General features: G+C 45.5%; 1 protein-coding gene across 7 annotated transcripts; it reads left to right on the forward strand.

The window, feature by feature from the left end:
* Nucleotides 1–2,049: 2,049 nt before the first annotated feature.
* Nucleotides 2,050–10,294, forward strand: LOC119363866. 7 transcript variants are annotated; one of them, XR_005174488.1, is made up of 13 exons: nt 2,050–2,178; nt 2,266–2,343; nt 2,445–2,516; nt 2,994–3,089; nt 3,925–4,011; nt 4,105–4,713; nt 4,802–5,263; nt 8,054–8,115; nt 8,212–8,311; nt 8,999–9,078; nt 9,171–9,461; nt 9,585–9,674; nt 9,762–10,294. XR_005174488.1 is itself a non-coding variant. In XM_037629232.1 (12 exons), the coding sequence occupies exons 1-12, from the start codon at nt 2,095–2,097 to the stop codon at nt 9,619–9,621; spliced, it is 2,058 nt and encodes a 685-aa protein (XP_037485129.1). In that variant the 5' UTR covers nt 2,050–2,094; the 3' UTR covers nt 9,622–10,294. The 7 variants fall into 7 exon arrangements, 5 of the variants coding, with proteins under 5 accessions (XP_037485129.1, XP_037485130.1, XP_037485132.1 ...); XR_005174487.1 differs by having other exon boundaries at nt 9,770–10,294; XM_037629232.1 differs by having other exon boundaries at nt 9,585–10,294.
* Nucleotides 10,295–19,786: the final 9,492 nt, after the last annotated feature.

Below are 19,786 nucleotides of genomic sequence, written 5' to 3' on the forward strand. Positions count from 1 at the left end.
TGAAAAGGGGATGGTAGGTTTAAATTCATTTTTTCCCCAAAATTTCTAAAAAAATCAAATTATAATGAAATGTTACTGGAATAAAACGGATGTGAACAAATGAGAAAAAGCGTGCTCATTCATTGGTTGGGGGATGGGCGCTCACTTATTATTGGTCGGGCGAGGCCCATGTAAGCGAGTGCTCGCTGGCGCGGGAGGTACGCCAAGGTAAACGCGAGCCACCTTTAGCGCTCACTGAAGGCGATATAAAGCACTGCTCGTCAATCTCTTTACTTCATATTTGCATGGATTAAATAACACACATGGCTCATGAACTGCTCCATCCCACCCACAACCGAAAACAACCCATCTACCAATGTCACACACGCAACCTTTCGTTGCTTCATGCCCCGTTGGGCCCCACTAGCACAAATGCATAAGAAGCAAACGAAGCTTTCGTGAAAGAAATTGATAAAACAACTAAGCATTTACGCTTGCCTTTAGTTCCCTTGCTATGTTTGAAGTCGCTCGATTTACTTCATCCCATCACAGTGTAAACGTTCGATTAAAATTTGACATATTGATGTCAGCCTCAAACCTCCTACTTCTTGAGTTACACTAGTCTTTTTCGGTGGAAATTCGGGATTTCGAATATGTGAGATACCTTCTTCCGACAACAGCATCATAAGGCGAATATGAATCTGCGAGAATAAAGCTCCTCGTTTCTTATGTTTCAACATGTTGTTTCTTTAGCCTAAAATGGTATGTTGTTTTCTTAGGATGTGTTATTGTTCAAAATTTCAGACAAGTCATGGCATGACAAGGATTTAGTGCTTCACACCTTCAGTTGGATTTGTTGTACAAGCATCCGACAAGATTGGGTAGGTAACCTACCCATATGTTAACTGAATATGGTTTTTTGCTTACTCAATAGTGTCGTGAATGTGGAAGCTTAAACACCCTTGAATAAAAGAAAAGAGTTCTGCATTATAGGGCACTGCCGCACTAGTGCTTTGTTTATGTATGAGATCATGTTTACAATGAGAGACAGACGATACTTTTGAACCAACAAATATCAACTCTAGGATGATCTGTGTGATAGTTCTTCTGTGTACATGCACTCCTTTTGATGATTATGTGCGAAAAATTCTCCATTGAGTATTCAAAACTATTGAGTTTAATTGGTTATCTAGATTGATGCCTTGTGAAACACAATTGTAATGACTCACAAGTCACATCCCACCTTCCTTTGCACTGGATCACATCTTTATAGGGCGTGATTTATAATTTTACAGATGTGGCATTTCGAATCCAAAATACTTTTATTTTTTTATTAAGCATGAACTTTTACATCAGCAAGTTCCAAGCTTACATTTTTCTGTCAATTGATTTGTTATTTTTTTTGCATTTGTTTTCTTTGATGCTCAATCCATTTTTCTAATATATAGCATTTTTCTTTGTTACTGATGAACCACCTACGACAACGCGTGGGCACCAACTAGTTTCAGTAATATGTAAATCCAGTGTTGTTGCTTATGTTATATATATGAAGTGAGTATAGACGAAGAACCTGAATGATGCACTTAGCAAGATTTCATATAACTTATTAAAAAACTCTAGAATAATAAAATTTACAATTCAAATGACTTATTTGTAGATGTTCTTATGAGAATACTAGAAATAGGAATCTCTATTCCATTAAGAAGAGAATTTGTAGACCATGTCCTCATGGGATAATATTAGCAAAAGAATGATATTAGTAAAAAAAAGTGCACAATAATTAGAAAAATGTAGTGTATCCATTTCAATCAGTTTGCAAATTAGGATAAATGAAGAGTGGATATGGTAATGATATAGTCGTAGTTGTAATCTGTCATTTTTCTAGAGTGGCCTGTTTTGTGCCTACGGGTTCAATTATCCTATGGCATTTTCTCGCGAAAAAAAAGTCCTATAACATTGTTGTATCCAAAAGAACTGGCCCACAAAGCAGGTTTGATTTAGAAGAAAAAAAAACGCTATTCTCCTCAAAGCGGTAGACTGACCTAGGATTTCAGCTGGTGGAGACGGTATCCCCCTATCGAAGCCATCGATTCGAATCAGACCCACGGCGAGGAAATGGCACAACGGCCGCGGTGGCAGGAGAGGCAGCAGCTCGCGCGCCTCTGCGACCTCGTCGCCGACTCCCTCCTTCCCCACCTCGTAAGCAACGCCGGGCGCTCGTATCTGGTAACCGCGGCCTCCCAGCTAGCCTCTCACGCCGCTTGCGCTGTCCTCCCTCCTCTGCAGGAACCCGAACCGCTGGCGACGCGGCGGCCGCAGCTCACGCGGGAGGAAGAGCGGCGCATACTCGTCGCGCTCTCCCGGGTAATCCTCTAGCTTCGATTCGATGATTTGATTTACTGCTGCTTTACGTTTTCCGCTCCCGTCTTCCCATGATTGTTTTGAGGATTTTTGTTTGGTATTAGGTAAACAAGGCAATTCGAGGATGGGACGACGACGAGGTGGATGATGGGGAGCAAGGGCGCGCATGGGATCAGGTATTGCTTCAGACTTCAGTTGCTTAGTTTTTGGTCCCTTTTGACTGTTTATCTCTCTACTACAGTAGTTCTTAGTTGGATTTCCCTGAGCCATTCATCGGTCGCTCTGATGTTTGGTTTTAGGGTTTACCGGATTAGAATTAACGCACCAAACTTGCAAGTAACCAGTAGCACATAAATGTAGTCCGTATTGTAAGATGTCTCGTGTAGCAGCTCGAGTGTGCCAATCATGCGACCAACAGAGTGAGTTTCAGTCAGTAATTAGAATAGAAAACTGAGCTACACATGCTTTCCTTGAAACCTACAGGTCTTGTATATTTTTATTGAGATATTCTGTACCATACTTAATTTTTGCCTTGTATCTTATTCTTATATTTTGTTGAATTCAAACTCATGCACATTTGTATCTATACTTTAGTAAAATGTTATTAAGAGATAATTCATATTTACCTGTTTCATCCCCTTGCCTTTTTGGAGATTGTTTCGTGTTCGGAAGCTCACAGTTGCTGTTTGCCACCTGACTACCATTTTGATGATGGGTTTAGCTGCCTGACCAATATTATCTCCATAGTGGTAAGAACTTCTCATGTGATGTCCTCCATGTTTCATGTTCTCCCCCCACCCCCCCTGCCAAGCTGCTGCAGACCCGGACACCTGCCCTCATGCACAAGCACCATACTTTAGCCATCAAGGTTTTTTGGCAGCAGTACCTTTTTGAAAAGTTATTTTTCTATCAGGCATCACAAACTAATAACACTCATGCTGTGTTTCTTTTCTAATAATAGAACTTGGCTACATTTTATTTTGCAACCTCTTGCTTTGACATTTTTTAGTAATTACTTTTGACATGAGGAGAAGAGCAAGGGTGAAGCTCACAGTTTTGGAATTTGTATCCAATCTTATCGTTTGGTCCATAAGTAGCGATGCCGTGTCCAAACTAAACCTACCTACATGACAATGGATAACATCAACATTGCACCAATAATTAACCTGAGGAACTTGTGGAACTTTGAGTCCTTTACTATTTCAGTATTAGATTGATAATTTGTGGTGCCATCACATCAGGCTATTTATTGGACTCGCTGCTTTCAGGTTTATAATGAAGATATTGTTTATTATTGAAGTGGCAATTTGGCATAATGTTTTGGGCGTGCATCCTATTCATGCCAATTTGCCGCCCCATCTAACATCTAGCATGTGCAGAACTGTGTGTGCTGTTGTCAATATTCTTGGCTTGGCATAACCTTTTGCTTTGGTGATTTTCATCGTTCTTATACCCCATCCATTTAAATTCGTGTTATGAATATTGGCTAGTGTGTTGTTATTTATCTTTCTTTGTGTATTATTGCAGCCCGGTGTATCAAGGCTTATAAACTACTGAACTTCTATGTTACCCCATCCTTTTCAGGTTGGCTTACTTCATCTATGTAGTGATTATATTAAGCATTCAGCTGGGAATATCTTGATGGCCATCTCTAATTCCCTAATGAAGTTTGTATGCTGCTCATGCTCTTCTCCTTGTTTTATGGTGCATAAGTTTCTCTATAGAATTATTTATTTATTATTGTATCTGTTGCTGTGTTCATAGGAAGCCGTTTGGATTCAGTTTGTTGAGCTGGTCTGGGCAGCTATACACACGGTATCAACATGCGCTCATAATCATTCTACAATTAATGCCACCAAAGGTTGTGTTGGTTGTTCATCTGCTGCGGAAAGCATAAGTCATGACACTATGACTAAAAGAACCAGCATTACAAGCTTTATAGCAGTACTCAAACTACGATGTGTCAATACCAGTAGGCAGATAATGACTTGCCTCTTTCGAGCACTACACATTATTCTGAAGCTTCTGAAACTCAATGACTCTGAACTGAAAGATGACTTCATTTGCCTGTCCATTCATCATATTCAGAAGTTACATTGGGATCCTGGTTACCAACTCAATGCCGGGAAAGTTGTCAGCATTGTCACGGATGACCGACATAGTTTGAGTGAAGATTCTGCACAGTTTGGAATAGTGTCAGGCAGTCTCCTCCAGCTCTTGTGCTCTTTAGTTGAGCAAAGTGACACAGAAGACACAGATCGACGAGATATATTTGTGAAACTTGCAGATGTCATTCCTAGATTAGGAACTTTCTTACAAGAGCAACAGGATACCCCCAAAAGTCTCTCTCAGTATTCAAAGCACAAAATATTGGTAGTTTTCATACATTCAGCAATCTTTTCTTACGAAGTTGAAACAATCTGTGACCAAGTACTCATCAATCATTGCTTTCTCAATGCAGATGTTAATGATAAGGCTTAAGCCTCACATACAGCAGAACTGCTCACATATTGTTTGTTTGCTGAAATTACTTAGACGCCACTTTCAGAGTACACTCCATGAACCTATGTTCCAACATAGCACTAAACTGGAGAACTGTTTAGAAGGATCCCCATTTTTGTTAAGTGGTGTAGGTTTGGGCGAGCTTCAGGATAAATCTACTCGGCACTTACAAAGGCAGGCTATGTATTTGTTTCTTAGTTGTTCGATAGTCTTGGCTTGCAGTGGAAATGATAGTAGACTGAAATGTTCATGTAAGAGAGATCAATGTTGTCACAAGGGGCAAGGCTGCACTGATAATTGCAACTATTTTGGCTTATCAGAAATCTCAGTTTGGTTTCAGAGATGTTGCTTAGACAAGATTTTGGACTCAAAATCATCAACAGACATTGTTTTATGCTTTCTGCAGTTATATATGGAGGAGGTATGCTTCTGCTCTAAATGCCAGAAAGCTCATTAACTTTGTTCATTGTTCAATGGCAAAACGAGCTTCTGTGTGAGTTGGTCGATTTTCGTTATGTCTTGTAGGTACTAGATAAGTTGGGTTTCATGTTCATACTCATGCATTTCTGCTTCTGTTTGTCTTCATAAGTGATTGTGGTAGAACCAGGGGTCCTACCGGACCTGCTCCGGAGGTTGTAGGGGAAGGATGGAGCGGGGCGTGGCGATGAGCGGGCGCGCCGGCGGCTGGGCGCCGTCGCGATGGAAGAAGATGGCGGCGGCGGCTAGGGTTAGAGGCGGCTAGGGTTCCGGCTCCTCTGGGAGCCGGGCAACAGGAATAATAATATTCTTATTGCTTAATCTCAAAAAGAGTCTTACAACATATATTTATAACCTAGATAACTTGCATACGAATTAACCTAAGATAACTTGTGGGCTAAGATTGCCCGGTGGGCCTTTTACGGCCGTAGGCTAAACCGGTCATAACACTTCTCCCCGCCTGCACAAACAGCTCGTCCTCGAGCTGTAAGGTGGGGAAGCGCTTGCTGAACTTCTCGAGGTGATCAACCAGCGTCAAACACCTTCTCGACAGCTGGGGCGGCCAGGTCAGCGGCGACGGCGTCCTCCGGAATGTAGTCTGTAACCTCCAGGTAGAAGAGTCGCGGGCAGGCATGGCCGGGCGTGTAGGGCTCGTCGCAGTTGAAGCACAACCCTTGGCGGCGACGCTCGAGTAGCTCGGCTGAGGTGAGCCGACGGAACGGGCGCGCCGTGGTCGCGGCGAGGGGTGCCGCGGAAGCCTGCGCAGGCCGACCCTGCACGGAATCCCGCCCGGGTAGCGACCCAGCGGTCCGGGACGGTGATGCCTGCTGGATGGCCACCGCGCGACGCTCGAACGCGCGGGCGTAGTACATGGCTGACTGGAGATCCTGCGGTCCCCGAAGTTCCACGTCCACGCGGATGTGATCCGGAAGTCCACCGACAAAGAGGTCGGCCCGCTGCTGCGCCGTCACGCCCGAAGTCCTGCACCGTGGAGGTGAAGGGAAGGCGACCGAGCTCCGCCAAGCGGCTTCCGCGGACCGGGGGCCCAAAGCGAAGGAGGCAGAGCTCGCGGAAGCGCTCCCAAGGGGGCATGCCGCCCTCGTCCTGCTCGAGGGCATAATACCATGTCTGTGCCGCGCCGCGGAGGTGGTAGGAGGCGAGCCAGGTACGCTCTGATGCGAGGGTGCGCTGCCCGCGAAAGAACTGGTCGCAGGGGTTGAGCTAGTTGAGGGGGTCCTCCGTGCCGTCATAGGTGGCGAAGTCGATTTTGGAAAACCGCGGCGGTGTCTGCGCCGAAGCGCCGTGTCGAACTGGCTCGGAGGAGCGGAGCAGGGTGGCCGGTGGAGCCTGGTCGGAATACTCCGGGTGGCGACCTACGGTGCCGGATGGCCCGTCAAACTGCGGGAACGGGGTCGGCTGTTCGGAAGCCGCGGTGTAGACCGGCGATGGAGAAGACCCAGCCGCCCACGCTGGTATTGGAGATGGAGAGGGCGGGAACCGGACCTGGTTGATGGGCAGGCCGGCCGGAGCGGCGGACGACAGTCCGGCGCTGGGCAGAGGTGGCGCCTGGAGCTGCAGCGGCTGTTGCGTCTGCTGTGGGTAGCGGCCAGACGCGGCGGAAACCGGTGTAGAAGTCGGCGGCCACGGCGGCCAGAGCTGGCCCGCGGCTGGGGACTGCTGGAGGTGTAGCAGCGGCGGAGGCCCGCTGGTGTAGCCCGCCTGGAACGGCAGCAGGGGCGGTCCGCCAGACGCGGCCTGGAGCGGCCAGAGCGTCACCGGGTGGCTCTAGGCAGGGGGCGCAGCCGGCGGGGTGGTGTACGGGCTGGCCAGGTACAGGGAGATGCCCTGGACGGCCGTCACGAGGTCCCGCAGGATGCTGGTCATCTCCTCCGGCATGAATACCGAGGTTGTCGGCGGTGGCGCGGGGGAGACGGGAGCCGGCGGCATTGGGGCCCCCGCTGTGGCGCTCGGCCCCGGCAGCGTCGGAGCTCCGTTGGTGGTCATCGGGGGGGCGGGCAGCGAGGCGGTGGTGCCGGAGGGCAGCGGCGGCGTGAGTGATGGAGAAGACATGGTCAAACCCGAGTCTCTGGATACCAAATTGGTAGAACCAAGGGTCCTACCGGACCTGCTCCGGAGGTTGTAGGGGAAGGATGGAGCGGGCGCGCCGGCGGCTGGGCGCCGTCGCGACGGAGGAAGATGACGGCGGCGGCTAGGGTTAGAGGCGGCTAGGGTTCCGGCTCCTCTGGGAGCCGGGCAACAGGAATAAGAATATTCTTATTGCTTAATCTCAAAAAGAGTCTTACAGCATATATTTATAACCTAGATAACTTGCATACGAATTAACCTAAGATAACTTGTGGGCTAAGATTGCCCGGTGGGCCTTTTACGGCCGTAGGCTAAACCGGTCATAACAGATTGTTGTCACCTTTTGCGGGTGGTTTGTTTCTTTACAGTAGAGTATTTGGATCTATATTAGTGCAGATTGCTAGGGAGTTGCTTTCTATGTTGAGTACATCTTGAGCATCATGCTCATTATTCCTCAATTTTGCTAATGTTTTTCTTTGCACATACAGTTCCTCTCCTCTCCTGTCCCGGTTCATCCAATGTAAATTGGACTTCAGGCCAAATGCTGAAGCCTTTATCTTCTTAATGCTTTGTTTTATTAGTGTTAACTTGTATTCCTCGTGTTTGAGTAAATGTTATAGTGTTGGGCATATGCTCCTCCATGTTGCAGGACGATATGTTATTCATCATTCTCTTGCAGCTTTTGGATGCTCCGCTTATTTCGTTGGCAATGTAAGCAGAAGATATACCATATAATATTTCATAATGGAAAGTTATGCAGACTGTATGTATGTTTATATAGTTACCACCTTCTGTCCAAATTTGCAGAGATAAGATGGAAACTAAATGGACGTCTGAACTGATTGGTGCCAAACTGTTCTCCATAGTTTTTGACCCAGTTCATATTTTTCATCAATGGCTTTCATTGGTGAGTCAGTCAACATGTTATACATCTTATTCTGCTAGATTCGCTAGATGCTCATTTATCTCTGCAAAGCAGTATTATGACATTCAGTTCTTGTTCATTTGATTGTGCAAATAGCTTCATGCCGTCATGGTTTCTTGGTGACGTGTTATTAAAGATGTAGCAACAAGCTTCCAGTAGTTTATGCAGTACAGGATAGGAGATGCCATCCTATAATGATTTTTAGCCGAGGAATTCTGGTTACTGCACTCCATAGAGTAAGTAGGCAGTTAATTCGTTAGGGCTCTAATAACAATCAAGATAATAGGTCCGGATAAGTGTACATCAGCTACCATAGCTAGAGGTAAATCATCTCTTGTTACTATCTCGTACTCAACTTAAGCATACTGGTTTTCTAAGTGAGTGTGAGACTGTAGGCATCGGTAAATTTCAGATGGTCTATAACTTCAGATTGTAGGAATGCGTTGCAGTTTGCACATAAGTACAAGTAAATATATTTTTATTAGACCTTCCAATCATATGGAGTGTTCGGCAATTTGTAACGACACTTACCAAATGTGTTATTTAGGACTCCTGCGTTTGCTGACCCATGAGTCATTTCTTTTCTATAGATCATCCAAATTCATTCTCCTGTTTGACTGTATAATATACATTTTGAGTTGTTAATTATTTATTGTATTTATTTTGCAGTTGCACTATGATCACTTGGTACTTGTTGATTATCTCATATCTAAAGATGTAGGTGTGCATTGTGCCCAGTATCTATTACGGTCAGTTAGTAGCTTCCATATTTTTTCTGATATAGTCAAATGACAGACACGTGTAGCAACATGGAGTGTGATGTCTATGTCTCTGTTCTCAGGTGCTTACGACTGGTATCCGGGTGTTGGGATGCTTTTGTCGATGATTCAGTTTACGAGGCACAGATACAAAAATTCAACTGTAAAAGGCAAAGAACCTTGAAAGATATAAATAGTTTCACTGGTAGCTCAATGGAAGGCACTAAGTTAGGTTCCTCTTATGACAAGGAAAATAAGAGCAAAGAACAGCTTTTCCTGAGTGCTAAAGTTTGTCTCCTTTCGTTAAAGCAAACTTTGGAAGATCTTCATAAGAAAGATTTATTCCCCTACAATCCAAAGCCTCTCCTTAAAAGGTCCGTGACCATGATGATCTTTTCCCCGCTTAGTTCAGTGATATATTGTTTCGCTTCTACTTTCGCCTTTTTTATTCAACTACCTTTTACTCAAAATGAGCATATAGATAATGTTTTTTGCAGCTTGTCCAGATTTGAGGAGCTCTGTGCGCAGTACTGAAACAATTAAGTTGCACCCGGTGACACGCTACCGTTTCTGCGGTTGAATATTTGGTAATCAGATACTGTAATTTCCTTTGCTGGTTACATGCGTATATATTGGCTCGCACAATTCATTTGGTAACTACAACTTTTAATTAGTACTTCAGTTTATGATCTGGTTTCTTCGATTGGTTGTCCACGGTCTTGAACGCTTCTCCGGCCTCTCTGCGGCGCGGTCTGGCCTCCATTGCCACCCTCATTGCCTGGTCACTCTGGCAACACCACAAGGCTGCAGTCTTCGACAAGATCATGCCCTCAACCTCGGACCTTGTTCGCGCGATCATGGAGGAAGCTCGCTCCTGGGCAGCTGCCGGAGCCAAAGGAGTTGCATTAATCTCTGTAACTTGAACTGATGTTTTTGGGGCTGTGCATCCCCTCTGTCCTCTGCTCACCTAGCGTCCCGGCCACGCCAGCTTGTGTAGGTGGCTAGGTCGCTTCTCTGTACTTTCTCCCCTCTATCAATGCAAAGATACGCTCCAAAGCGTATTCGCGAAAATGCTTATGATCTGGTGTACCATCTGAATTGGCTGAATCTTACAATAAGGAAGTTTGTGGCGTCAGGCTGCAGACAATCAGATCCTGCGATGCACCAAAAGTGAAGTGCTGTTGATATTTTGTAGGTACCTTCTTCACCTAGCTTGCAATTGGCATTCTTTCGCTTTATCTTCATACCTTGCTTTTGCTATATATGAGAATTAGAAAATCCGTCAGTTAAAAGCTTCCATTGGGCATGGCACGGGCCATCAGAATCAGAACAGGAAGAAAGGTATGGTCCACCCACAACATAGCACAAATGATTCAGTCAGCAACAGCAATTGAATTTGTGCATACACAACATACTATAGGTACTTAATTGGAAATTTAGGTTGCCATACGAAATGTAAGATGTATTGCAGTTTATAAATACTCCGATGAATGCATGCATATTACATGCTATGATTCATCTCGCCTGAAACCGCATTTACACTGCAGGCTGTACCTCCTCATCTTGATGCAATTTTCTGCCATCCTGGCACTCACATGCAGCTTTCTGATTATTTTGACATCAATATATTCAGAGAAAACAGTACCTGCCTTTCAACTCATTGATCAGCTTCGACCCTTCGAGAGAAAACAGTACCTCTACAACAGGACACGTACATGGGTACAATGACTTGAAAGGCAGTTCCAAGGGTCAGAAACAGAGGTAGTAGCAAGTCAGTACTACAGGGAAGAGTTGTATATGTAACTGCAGTTTGTAGTCTGTAGATATATGTGCATGACAAATTGTACTTCAGTAATGTGGTTAGACTTCAATGCAAGTAAAGCAACACACTATTTCCACCAATCCAGACTCAAAACTAAAATATAGCAAATTAACTGGACACACCAGATTACCTGTCATCTTAAATTGTTATGATGCAAGATTCGCGCTGCTAAAGACATTGTGAAGCAAACTAAAGAGGGTCCAAAACTCTCAAGAATTTTACCAATCGGACATACCAAATTCCCAATCCATCATTATCTTTTATTGGCCACCTTGACAGAATGGTAAAATATGTGAATATAACAAGTATTCCCTCCGTCCCAAAATAAGTGTCTCAATCTTAGTACAACTTTGTACTAGAGTTAGTATAAAGTTGAGACACTTATTTTGAGACGGAGGGAGTATAGTTCTGTAAGCACCAGCATAATAAGATGCCAACTCAGAACTTTAACAACGGGTCCACACACTGAGCATTGCCCACCATCCTCAAAGTGATGGCCAGACAGAGAGAGTTAATCAATGTCTAGAAAATTATTTGAGAAGTATGGCATTTAATGAGCCCAAGAACTAGTGCTTCTGGTTGTTCTTGGCAGAGTGGCAGTTCAATAGAGTAGGGCGTTTCGGTGCCCAGGCTCATCTGCACCCGGTTAGAAAAAAAAATCGTAAAAAATTCAAAACAAAATCAAAAAATTCCAAAAAAAATTGTGTCGTAGACAATTTGATGCATGAGGCCCGCTTAAAATTTTAAGTCATTTTGACATCTGAGAAGCTCTCAGCAAAAAGACAAAATCGGGCCAAAACAGTACATAAACAGTAAACATTTTTACAGACCCCAATTTATCTTTTTTGCTGAGAGCTCCTCAGATGTCTAAATGATTTGAAACTTGGAGCGGACTTCACGCATCAAATTGTCTCTCCCACAAAAAATAATGGATTTTTTGAATTTTTCTAGTATTTGTTTTGATTTTTTTCGTCAGCGCGGGTGCAGATGAGCTCGGGTGTAGAGATGGATTTTCGTAGTTCAATACCACTTATCCCACTGCAACAAAATTTATTCCATTTTAGTGCCCAATGATTGGTGAAGTCTCAGTACCCGGACCAATAGATGCTGATGCCCAAACTTTTCTCTAGGAAAAAGAAACTATGATGGCTCAACTCAAACACAACCTTCTAGTAGCACAAGAAAGGATGAAAAAGTACGCAGATAGAAACATAACATATAGACAATACAATGTGGGAGATGTTCTTTATTTAAAGATGCAGTCTTACAGACTTGCAGCATTTGGTACATGCTTGAAACTTACCGAAATAGGCTTGCGTCCCGCTATATTAATATAGCAACCACTCGATACAACCAGAAGTTCATCGCTGGGGCAAACAGCACAATCAATCCCAAAAAAAAACAAGAGAAAAGCAAGATAAAGAAATGACGGCATGAAAGCACAAGTGCTCCCTGGATGATGTTGGTAATTAATGTCAACATATCTCTTGTTGGACTAATATTTTCATCTAGTATATTTCAGATAAGTTCAACATTGGAGTGACATGGACAAGAGGATGTGGAACCCCTTCAAGATGCTAAGGACAAACATTGGCAAAAGCTCAAGGCTCTACATTTTCATTTTTAGTGATCTAAGATCACATTGAGTCCACAGGAAAGCCAATACTATTTGTAAGGGCATACTTATCCCTTAGTAGTTTTGGTGATTGATGACAATGCTTTTGTGGACTAATCATGTACATTGAGCTTTTCAGATATATCATGACTGAACACAAGACGATTTGTTGCCCCTCGAAGATTATTGAAGACGGTGGTTCTCTAAGTTTCTTTTCGGTGGATTTGAGTCGTAGGAAAGCCGTACTATTAAGAGGGGATCCGTGTTGGAAAGGTTTGGGTGGAATCTCACGTACACACATCCATTTTGCACCGCCTTTCCTTTGGCTCTTTGGAGCTTTCTCCGTCTCACTGTGTCTCTGCAGAATGAAGGACTCCTAGTGTTGTTGTTCATAGGCTGGCGCTAGTACTGCTCCCCAGAGCGGTACTACCGTAGGCACCAGCGGTAGTACCGGGCTCTGGCACGGTAGTACCATGGGCGCCCACGGTAGTACCGCTCCTTCAGAGCGGTAGTACCGTGAGCTCTGGCCTGGCGCTGCTGCGCAAGCGGTAGTAGGGGCGGATGTAATTTTTTACATCCACACCCAACGCGGTAGTACTGTGCTCTGGCGCAGTAGTACCGTGCCGCCTGGCCAGGCACTGTGGCATGAGCGGAAGTAGGGGCGGATGTAATTTTTTACATCTGCACCCTACACGGTAGTACCGCACCTCGTTTGCGGTAGTACCGTGTCGAATTTTTGCACAGATAAAATCTCAGCGGATGTAGTCACGGATGTAATTTTTTATATCCGTGCCTACCGTGCCTGGACGGTGGTTCCCATGCGGTAGTACCACGCCAGCGGTTCTACCGCACCCTGTCAATACTCATCTGGTCGGGTCCAGGCTATGCCGCGCCCACGGTAGTACCGCGGACCCCCGCGGTAGTACCGCAGGCCCGTGCGGTAGTACCGCTCCAGAGGTGCGGTAGTACCGCGGGGCACAGGCTGAGTGGTGACTAATGGTTGGAATTGTCCCCCCATTATATAAACGGGTCTTCTTCTCCAAGAAGACTTACTTCTTCCATCCCCAAGCTCAATTGTTGCTCCAAGCTCCATTTTCGCCCGATCTCTCTCCCTAGCCAATCAAACTTGTTGATTTGCTCGAGATTGGTTGAGAAGGCCCCGATCTACACTTTCACCAAGATAAATTTGATTCCCCCCACTAATCCCTTGCGGATCTTGTTACTCTTGGGTGTTTGAGCACCCTAGACGGTTGAGGTCACCGCGGAGCCATAGTCCATTGTGGTGAAGCTTCGTGTTGTCGTAGGAAGCCTCCAATTAAGTTGTGGAGATTGCCCCAACCTTGTTTGTAAAGGTTCGGTCGCCGCCTCCAAGGGCACCAATAGTGGAGTCACGGCATCTCGCATTGTGTGAGGGCGTGAGGAGAATACGGTGGCCCTAGTGGCTTATTGGGGAGCATTGTGCCTCCACACCGCTCCAACGAAGACGTACTTCCCTTCAAAGGAAAGGAACTTCGGTAACACATCCTCGTCTTCATCGGTTCCACTCTTGGTTATCTCTTACCTTTACTTGTGCAAGTTTTATTGTGGTCTTTCCCTTGCTTGCTTGTGTGCTTATTGTTGTAGCATCATATAGGTTGCTCACCTAGTTGCATATCTAGATAACCTACTTTGATGTAAAGTTTAATTTGGTAAACAAAAGCTAAAAATTGTTAGTTGCCTATTCACCACCCTCTAGTCAACTATATCGATCCTTTCAATTGGTATCAGAGCCTCGTCTCTTTATTAAGGACTTTGCCATCCGAAGAGTATGGTTGACACCGTAGACGGTGGGGAGGAGCACTCCGGTGTGAATCCGATCTCGTCTACGGCTGATGGGGGAACCGCGGTCTCTCGTGAGGAATTCAATGCGGCTTTGGACACATTGAAAACCTCCATGACGACCGAGGTTGAAAGCATATTTAATAAATTCTTAGAAGAGCTTAAACTATCTACCGCGCCGATGAAAGTGGGTGATCCCACTGACAAGGTGATGGATGCTAACCCCGACAAGGGGGAAGCTACTAGTGAAAAAGCTCCTTCTACTAGTGGTAAAAATGGCAATGGCATCTTTTCCCATGTGGAACCTCCACTTAGTTATGGTGGACCTCCCCCTAAGATTGTAAAAAATGAGGACTTTGATTCTTGGCTTTATCGCTTTAAGTGTCATTTGAACCATGTTAATACTAACCTTTGGAGAATCATTGAAGAAGGTTTCTATCCGCATGACCGAAGCAACTTCACTCCTCGAGAAGCCGCGGATAATCAATTCAATGAGAATGCTCTCTTCATCATCCAAGATGCAATTCCACCCAAAGATCTTGCTCATCTCTGACCCTTCACCATGGCCAAGGATGCATGGCGGCATGTTGTTTCTCTCTACAGGGGAAGCGCTAACATTCAATGCTCCAACTATGAAGTAGTGCAAGATGAAGCCGATGAGTTTGCCATGAAAGAAGATGAAGAATCTTGTGAGCTCTATCGGAGATTAACTACTCTCGCGGTCTCACTCCGAGATCATGGGAGCAAGGATACGGATGACAATTGGATCAAGCGCAAATTTCTCAAGGCCATGATGCCTTACCACAAGGCCATGTCCTCCGTCATTCGTCAAAGGTCAGACTTTCACACCTTGTCCTCAAGTGAAGTGTTGGATGAGTTTGTGTCTATGAGCATCTTGGACAAGATCGCCGACAATGCGGTGTTACATTCTCAAAGAGCGAAGAAGCCCAACCTCGCCTTGAAGGCCAAGGTTAGTGTGGAAGAAGAGGACGATGAGGAAGAAGATGAGAGCAACCCCGAGGATACTAAGTATGATTATCATGAACACATGGCTGCTTCAAGGCAATTTTGGAGCAAGAAGAACTCAAGACCAAGCTTCAACAAGAATAACTCAAGTAGCTTCAAGGGCAAGCAACGTGTGAGAACATGCTACAATTGTGGCAATGTGAGCCATTTTGTTGTGGAGTGCCCTTACGAGAAGAGGGAAGACAATGGTGGCAAGCTCATCCGAAAAGACAAAGCCAAGTCTTTCCCCAACAAGAACAACTTCACCAAGAAGACTCCAACTAGAGGGTTGGTGGTTCAAGAAGAATACCATGAGGATGATGATGATGATGAAGATAGTGAAGTCGTGGCCATGGCCTCCGTTGCCATTGCCACAACTCCAAGGATATCCCTCTTCGACTCACCCAACGAGAACATCACCGCCAAGTGCCTCATGGCTAAAGCCACCAACAAGGTAACCCCCAACATCAAAATCACCATCATTAATACTCCCTCCTTAACGGATTGCATTGATGAAAGTGAGGGGTCGAATGAGGAGATAAATGAATTTGAGTCTTTTATGAGTAAGCTCAAGGGCAAATCCAAGAAGCACTTCATTGCTCTCTTGGAACAACTTGGTGAATCCAATGACATGATCGAGGCTCATGAGGAAACCATCTCTAAGATGGAAGGTCATAGTCGTGACTATGCCGATGAGATATCGGATCTTTCTAATGCTCTTGAGTAAGAGCGTGTGCATCGCTTGGCTCTTGAGGAGTCACACAACGATGATCATGCTAAATTAAAGAAAGATCTTGATCATGCTCTTGTTGTATCTCGTGTGCTAAACTCCGAGAGGGCTAAACTTGGGGTTGACCATGCTAGACTCAAGGAGGAGTTTGATATACTCGACAAGGCTCACAATGTCTTGAAGGGTGCTCATGGTAGCCTCAAGGAGTCTCATGATCAACTCCAGGTGAAGCTAACCAAGGAGAAAGCCACCTTTCCTCTTATGGTATTAATTGATAATGCAATGCTACTAACCCATGTTGTGAGCATGAGCATCTTGTGGAGGGGAATGCCAAGTTGAAAGAACAACTTGAGAGAGGGCTTGTGACGTGCATACAAGGTGAGAAGAACCTCAATGACCTTTTGAGCAATCAAAAGGAAGTTTGGCCAAAGAGGGAGTTGGGTTTGCACCCAATTCCAAGAACAAGAAGAAGAATGAAAAGACCAAACGACCTCCCCCTCTCAAGAAAACTTTTGTGATGGAGGGAGAGGGTGCTCCAAAGGAGAAGAAGAATAATGTGAAGGGTGGCGATGTTAAAAAGGGCAATGCCACCCCTTCCAACAAAGCTGGCGACTTTAACCCTTCTTATGTGTTGTGCCGTGCTAGTGATGGGCATGTTTATGCTAAATTTGTTGGTTCTCCTTATGAGTACATTGAATGGTCTATTTGGGTTCCTAAGACCCTTGTTACTAACATCAAAGGACCCATTACAAAATGGGTACCTAAAACCAAGCATTGATCTGTTGTAGGTGTTTGCTTCCGGTGGGGGATCATGGTTGCTCGATAGTGGAGCCTCATATGACCGGAAGCAAGGACTTGGTGGTGGACGTGCACAAGGTTCCATCTATGCCCACCAACATCGAGTGGGGTGATGCCTCGTCTTCTAAGGTATTGGGTCTTGGCAAGGTTGTCATTTCTCATGATCTCACGATCGAGGAAGTCATGCTTGTTGAGTCCCTTGCTTACAATCTACTTTCCGTTCGTCAACTTGCACTCATGGGCTTTGCCACTTTCTTTGATATTGATACCGTGGCCCTCTTGTGGAGCAAGACTCTTAAAGTAGCCTTTGTTGGGCATGTCGAGAACGGTCTTTATGTGATTAACTTTTCGGAGCGACCCACTAAGACCGCGAGATGCCTAATGGCTAAAGTTGATATGGGATGGCTTTGGCATCACCGTTTAGCCCACGTCAATATGAGATCTTTGCAAAGTCTTCTCAAGGGGGACCATGTCCGTGGACTAACAAATGTTAGTTTTGCCAAAGATCGTGCTTGCAGTGCTTGTATCGAAGGAAAGCTTCATGAGAAGGCTCACCCTCCCGCAACTATCATCTACTCGAAGAGACCCTTGGAGCTCCTTCACATGGATCTCTTTGGGCCTCCATCCTTTGATAGTCTTGGGGGTAGAAAGTATTGCTTGGTGATTGTGGATGATTATTCAAGACACACTTGGGTATATTTCTTCAAGAGGAAGAGTGAGACTCAACAAACCGTCATCGACTTTGCAAATGAAGCTCAACGTCAACATGATGCAAAGATCTTGACAATAAGGAGTGACAACGGCACCGAGTTCAAGAACTACACCTTAGATGAGTTTCTTAGTGATGAGGGGATCAAGCATCAATATTCTGCACCATACACCCCTCAACAAAATGGTGTCGTGGAGAGGAAGAACCGGACGTTGATGGATGCGGCAAGGACCATGATGGCGGAGTTCAAGTCTCCATATAACTTTTGTGCCGAAGCCATCAACACAGCATGTCATGCATCCAATCAGCTCTATCTTCGCAAAGGCATATCATCAAGTCAGATTTTTACGACCTGTGTCACGCTTTCCATGCAGGTGGGCTCGATATCACTAGCATTAGTGAGGGATACATCACCCTGATTCCAAAGATATCCTCTCCGGAAACGGCTAATGATTTTAGACCAATTACCCTGCTGAATGGTTGTCTAAAAATCATTACGAAGATCCTGGCTAACCGACTGCAGAAAGTTATTCTTAATATCATCCACAGAAACCAATATGGTTTCATCAAGGGGAGGACCATTCAGGATTGTCTTGCGTGGTCGTACGAATATATCCATCAGTGCCACTCATCTGCGAGAGAGATTATCTTACTTAAGCTTGACTTTGCCAAGGCCTTTGATACGGTCGAACATGCCCCCATGTTGGAAATAATGAAGCACATGGGATTTGATGAAAGATGGTTAGGTTGGATGGAAACGATTTTTGGTTCGGGAGTTTCATCTGTCCTATTGAATGGGGTTCCCGGACGGAAATTTCAATGCAAATGTGGCGTTAGGCAGGGTGACCCTCTCTCGCCACTGATCTTTGTCCTTGCAGCGGACCTGCTCCAGGCTGCAATCAATGATGCCTACGCCCAGGGACTGCTGGAGCTTCCTATTCCTCGTGAAAATGCAGGTGACTTCCCGGTGGTGCAATACGCTGATGACACAATCTTGGTTATGCAAGCTTGTTCTGTACAAGCCGCCCGCATGAAACTTATCTTGGAGGATTATGCAAATTCGGTGGGGCTCAAGATCAACTTCCACAAATCAGCCCTCATACCCATTAATGTCGACCAACAACATGCTACTGAGTTGGCAGAGATCTTTGGCTTCTCTGTTGGCACCTTGCCGTTCACTTACCTCGGTCTCCCAATGGGAACAATGAGGCCGACTGTTCTGGATCTCATGCCGTTGGTGCACCCGGTTGAGAGGAAAACTTCCACCGCCTTATCGCTGATGTCGTCAGGGGCCAAGTTGACTCTGGTCAATCCGGTGGTGACCTCCATGCTGATCTATGCGATGTGTACGATCAAGCTGCACCCCAAAGTGATTGAGCATCTTGACAAACTACGCCGATACTGCCTTTGGGCGAAAAACTCTGATGATGGGGTCAAAACCAACTCTCTTGCTGCCTGGGAGCTCATTTGTCGTCCCAAACGATGTGGTGGCCTTGGGGTTATTGATATCAAAACGCAGAATGCCGCGCTCCTCCTAAAGTACTTATTCAAGTTCTACAATCGTGAGGATGTACCCTGGGTTCAGCTAGTCTGGGATGCATATTACACAAATAAGGTGCCACATGCAGCTGAAATGGTGGGTTCCTTCTGGTGGAAAGATGTGATGCAGCTCAGTGGGACATTTCGAGGGATTAGCAAAGTCATCCCTGGGGATGGTTCTAGCGCTCTGTTTTGGAAAGATGTCTGGTTCGGTGATGATGACTCCACGCTGATGGACATGTATCCTCGAGCCTTCTCCTTTGCCCTGAACGAGGATGACTCCATTGCCAAGGTTCTTGTGACCACTGACCCGGCCACGCTCTTCAACTTGCCTCTTTCGATCCAGGCCAGGGAGGAGATCAGAGAGATTTAGCGTGGGTCTGCGCACGTCGAACTGGACAGAGATTGTGCCGACACTTGGGTCTGTGATCTTGGGCGTTTCTCTTCCAAAAATACTATAACCACTGTTTCAGGCATGTGGTGGCTGATGAGGCGTTCGGTTGGCTATGGAACTCCAGAAGCCCGATCAAGTTCAAACTGTTCGGGTGGTTGCTCCTGGTCGATCGCTTGAACACCAGAAACATGCTGAGGCGGCGGCATTTTGCTGTTGCCGGGGATAATTATGCTTGCATGTTCTGTCAGAACCCCCCCCCCCCCGAGGAA

Source organism: Triticum dicoccoides, chromosome 2B, assembly GCF_002162155.2.
Source record: "Triticum dicoccoides isolate Atlit2015 ecotype Zavitan chromosome 2B, WEW_v2.0, whole genome shotgun sequence".
NCBI lineage: Eukaryota > Viridiplantae > Streptophyta > Magnoliopsida > Poales > Poaceae > Triticum > Triticum dicoccoides.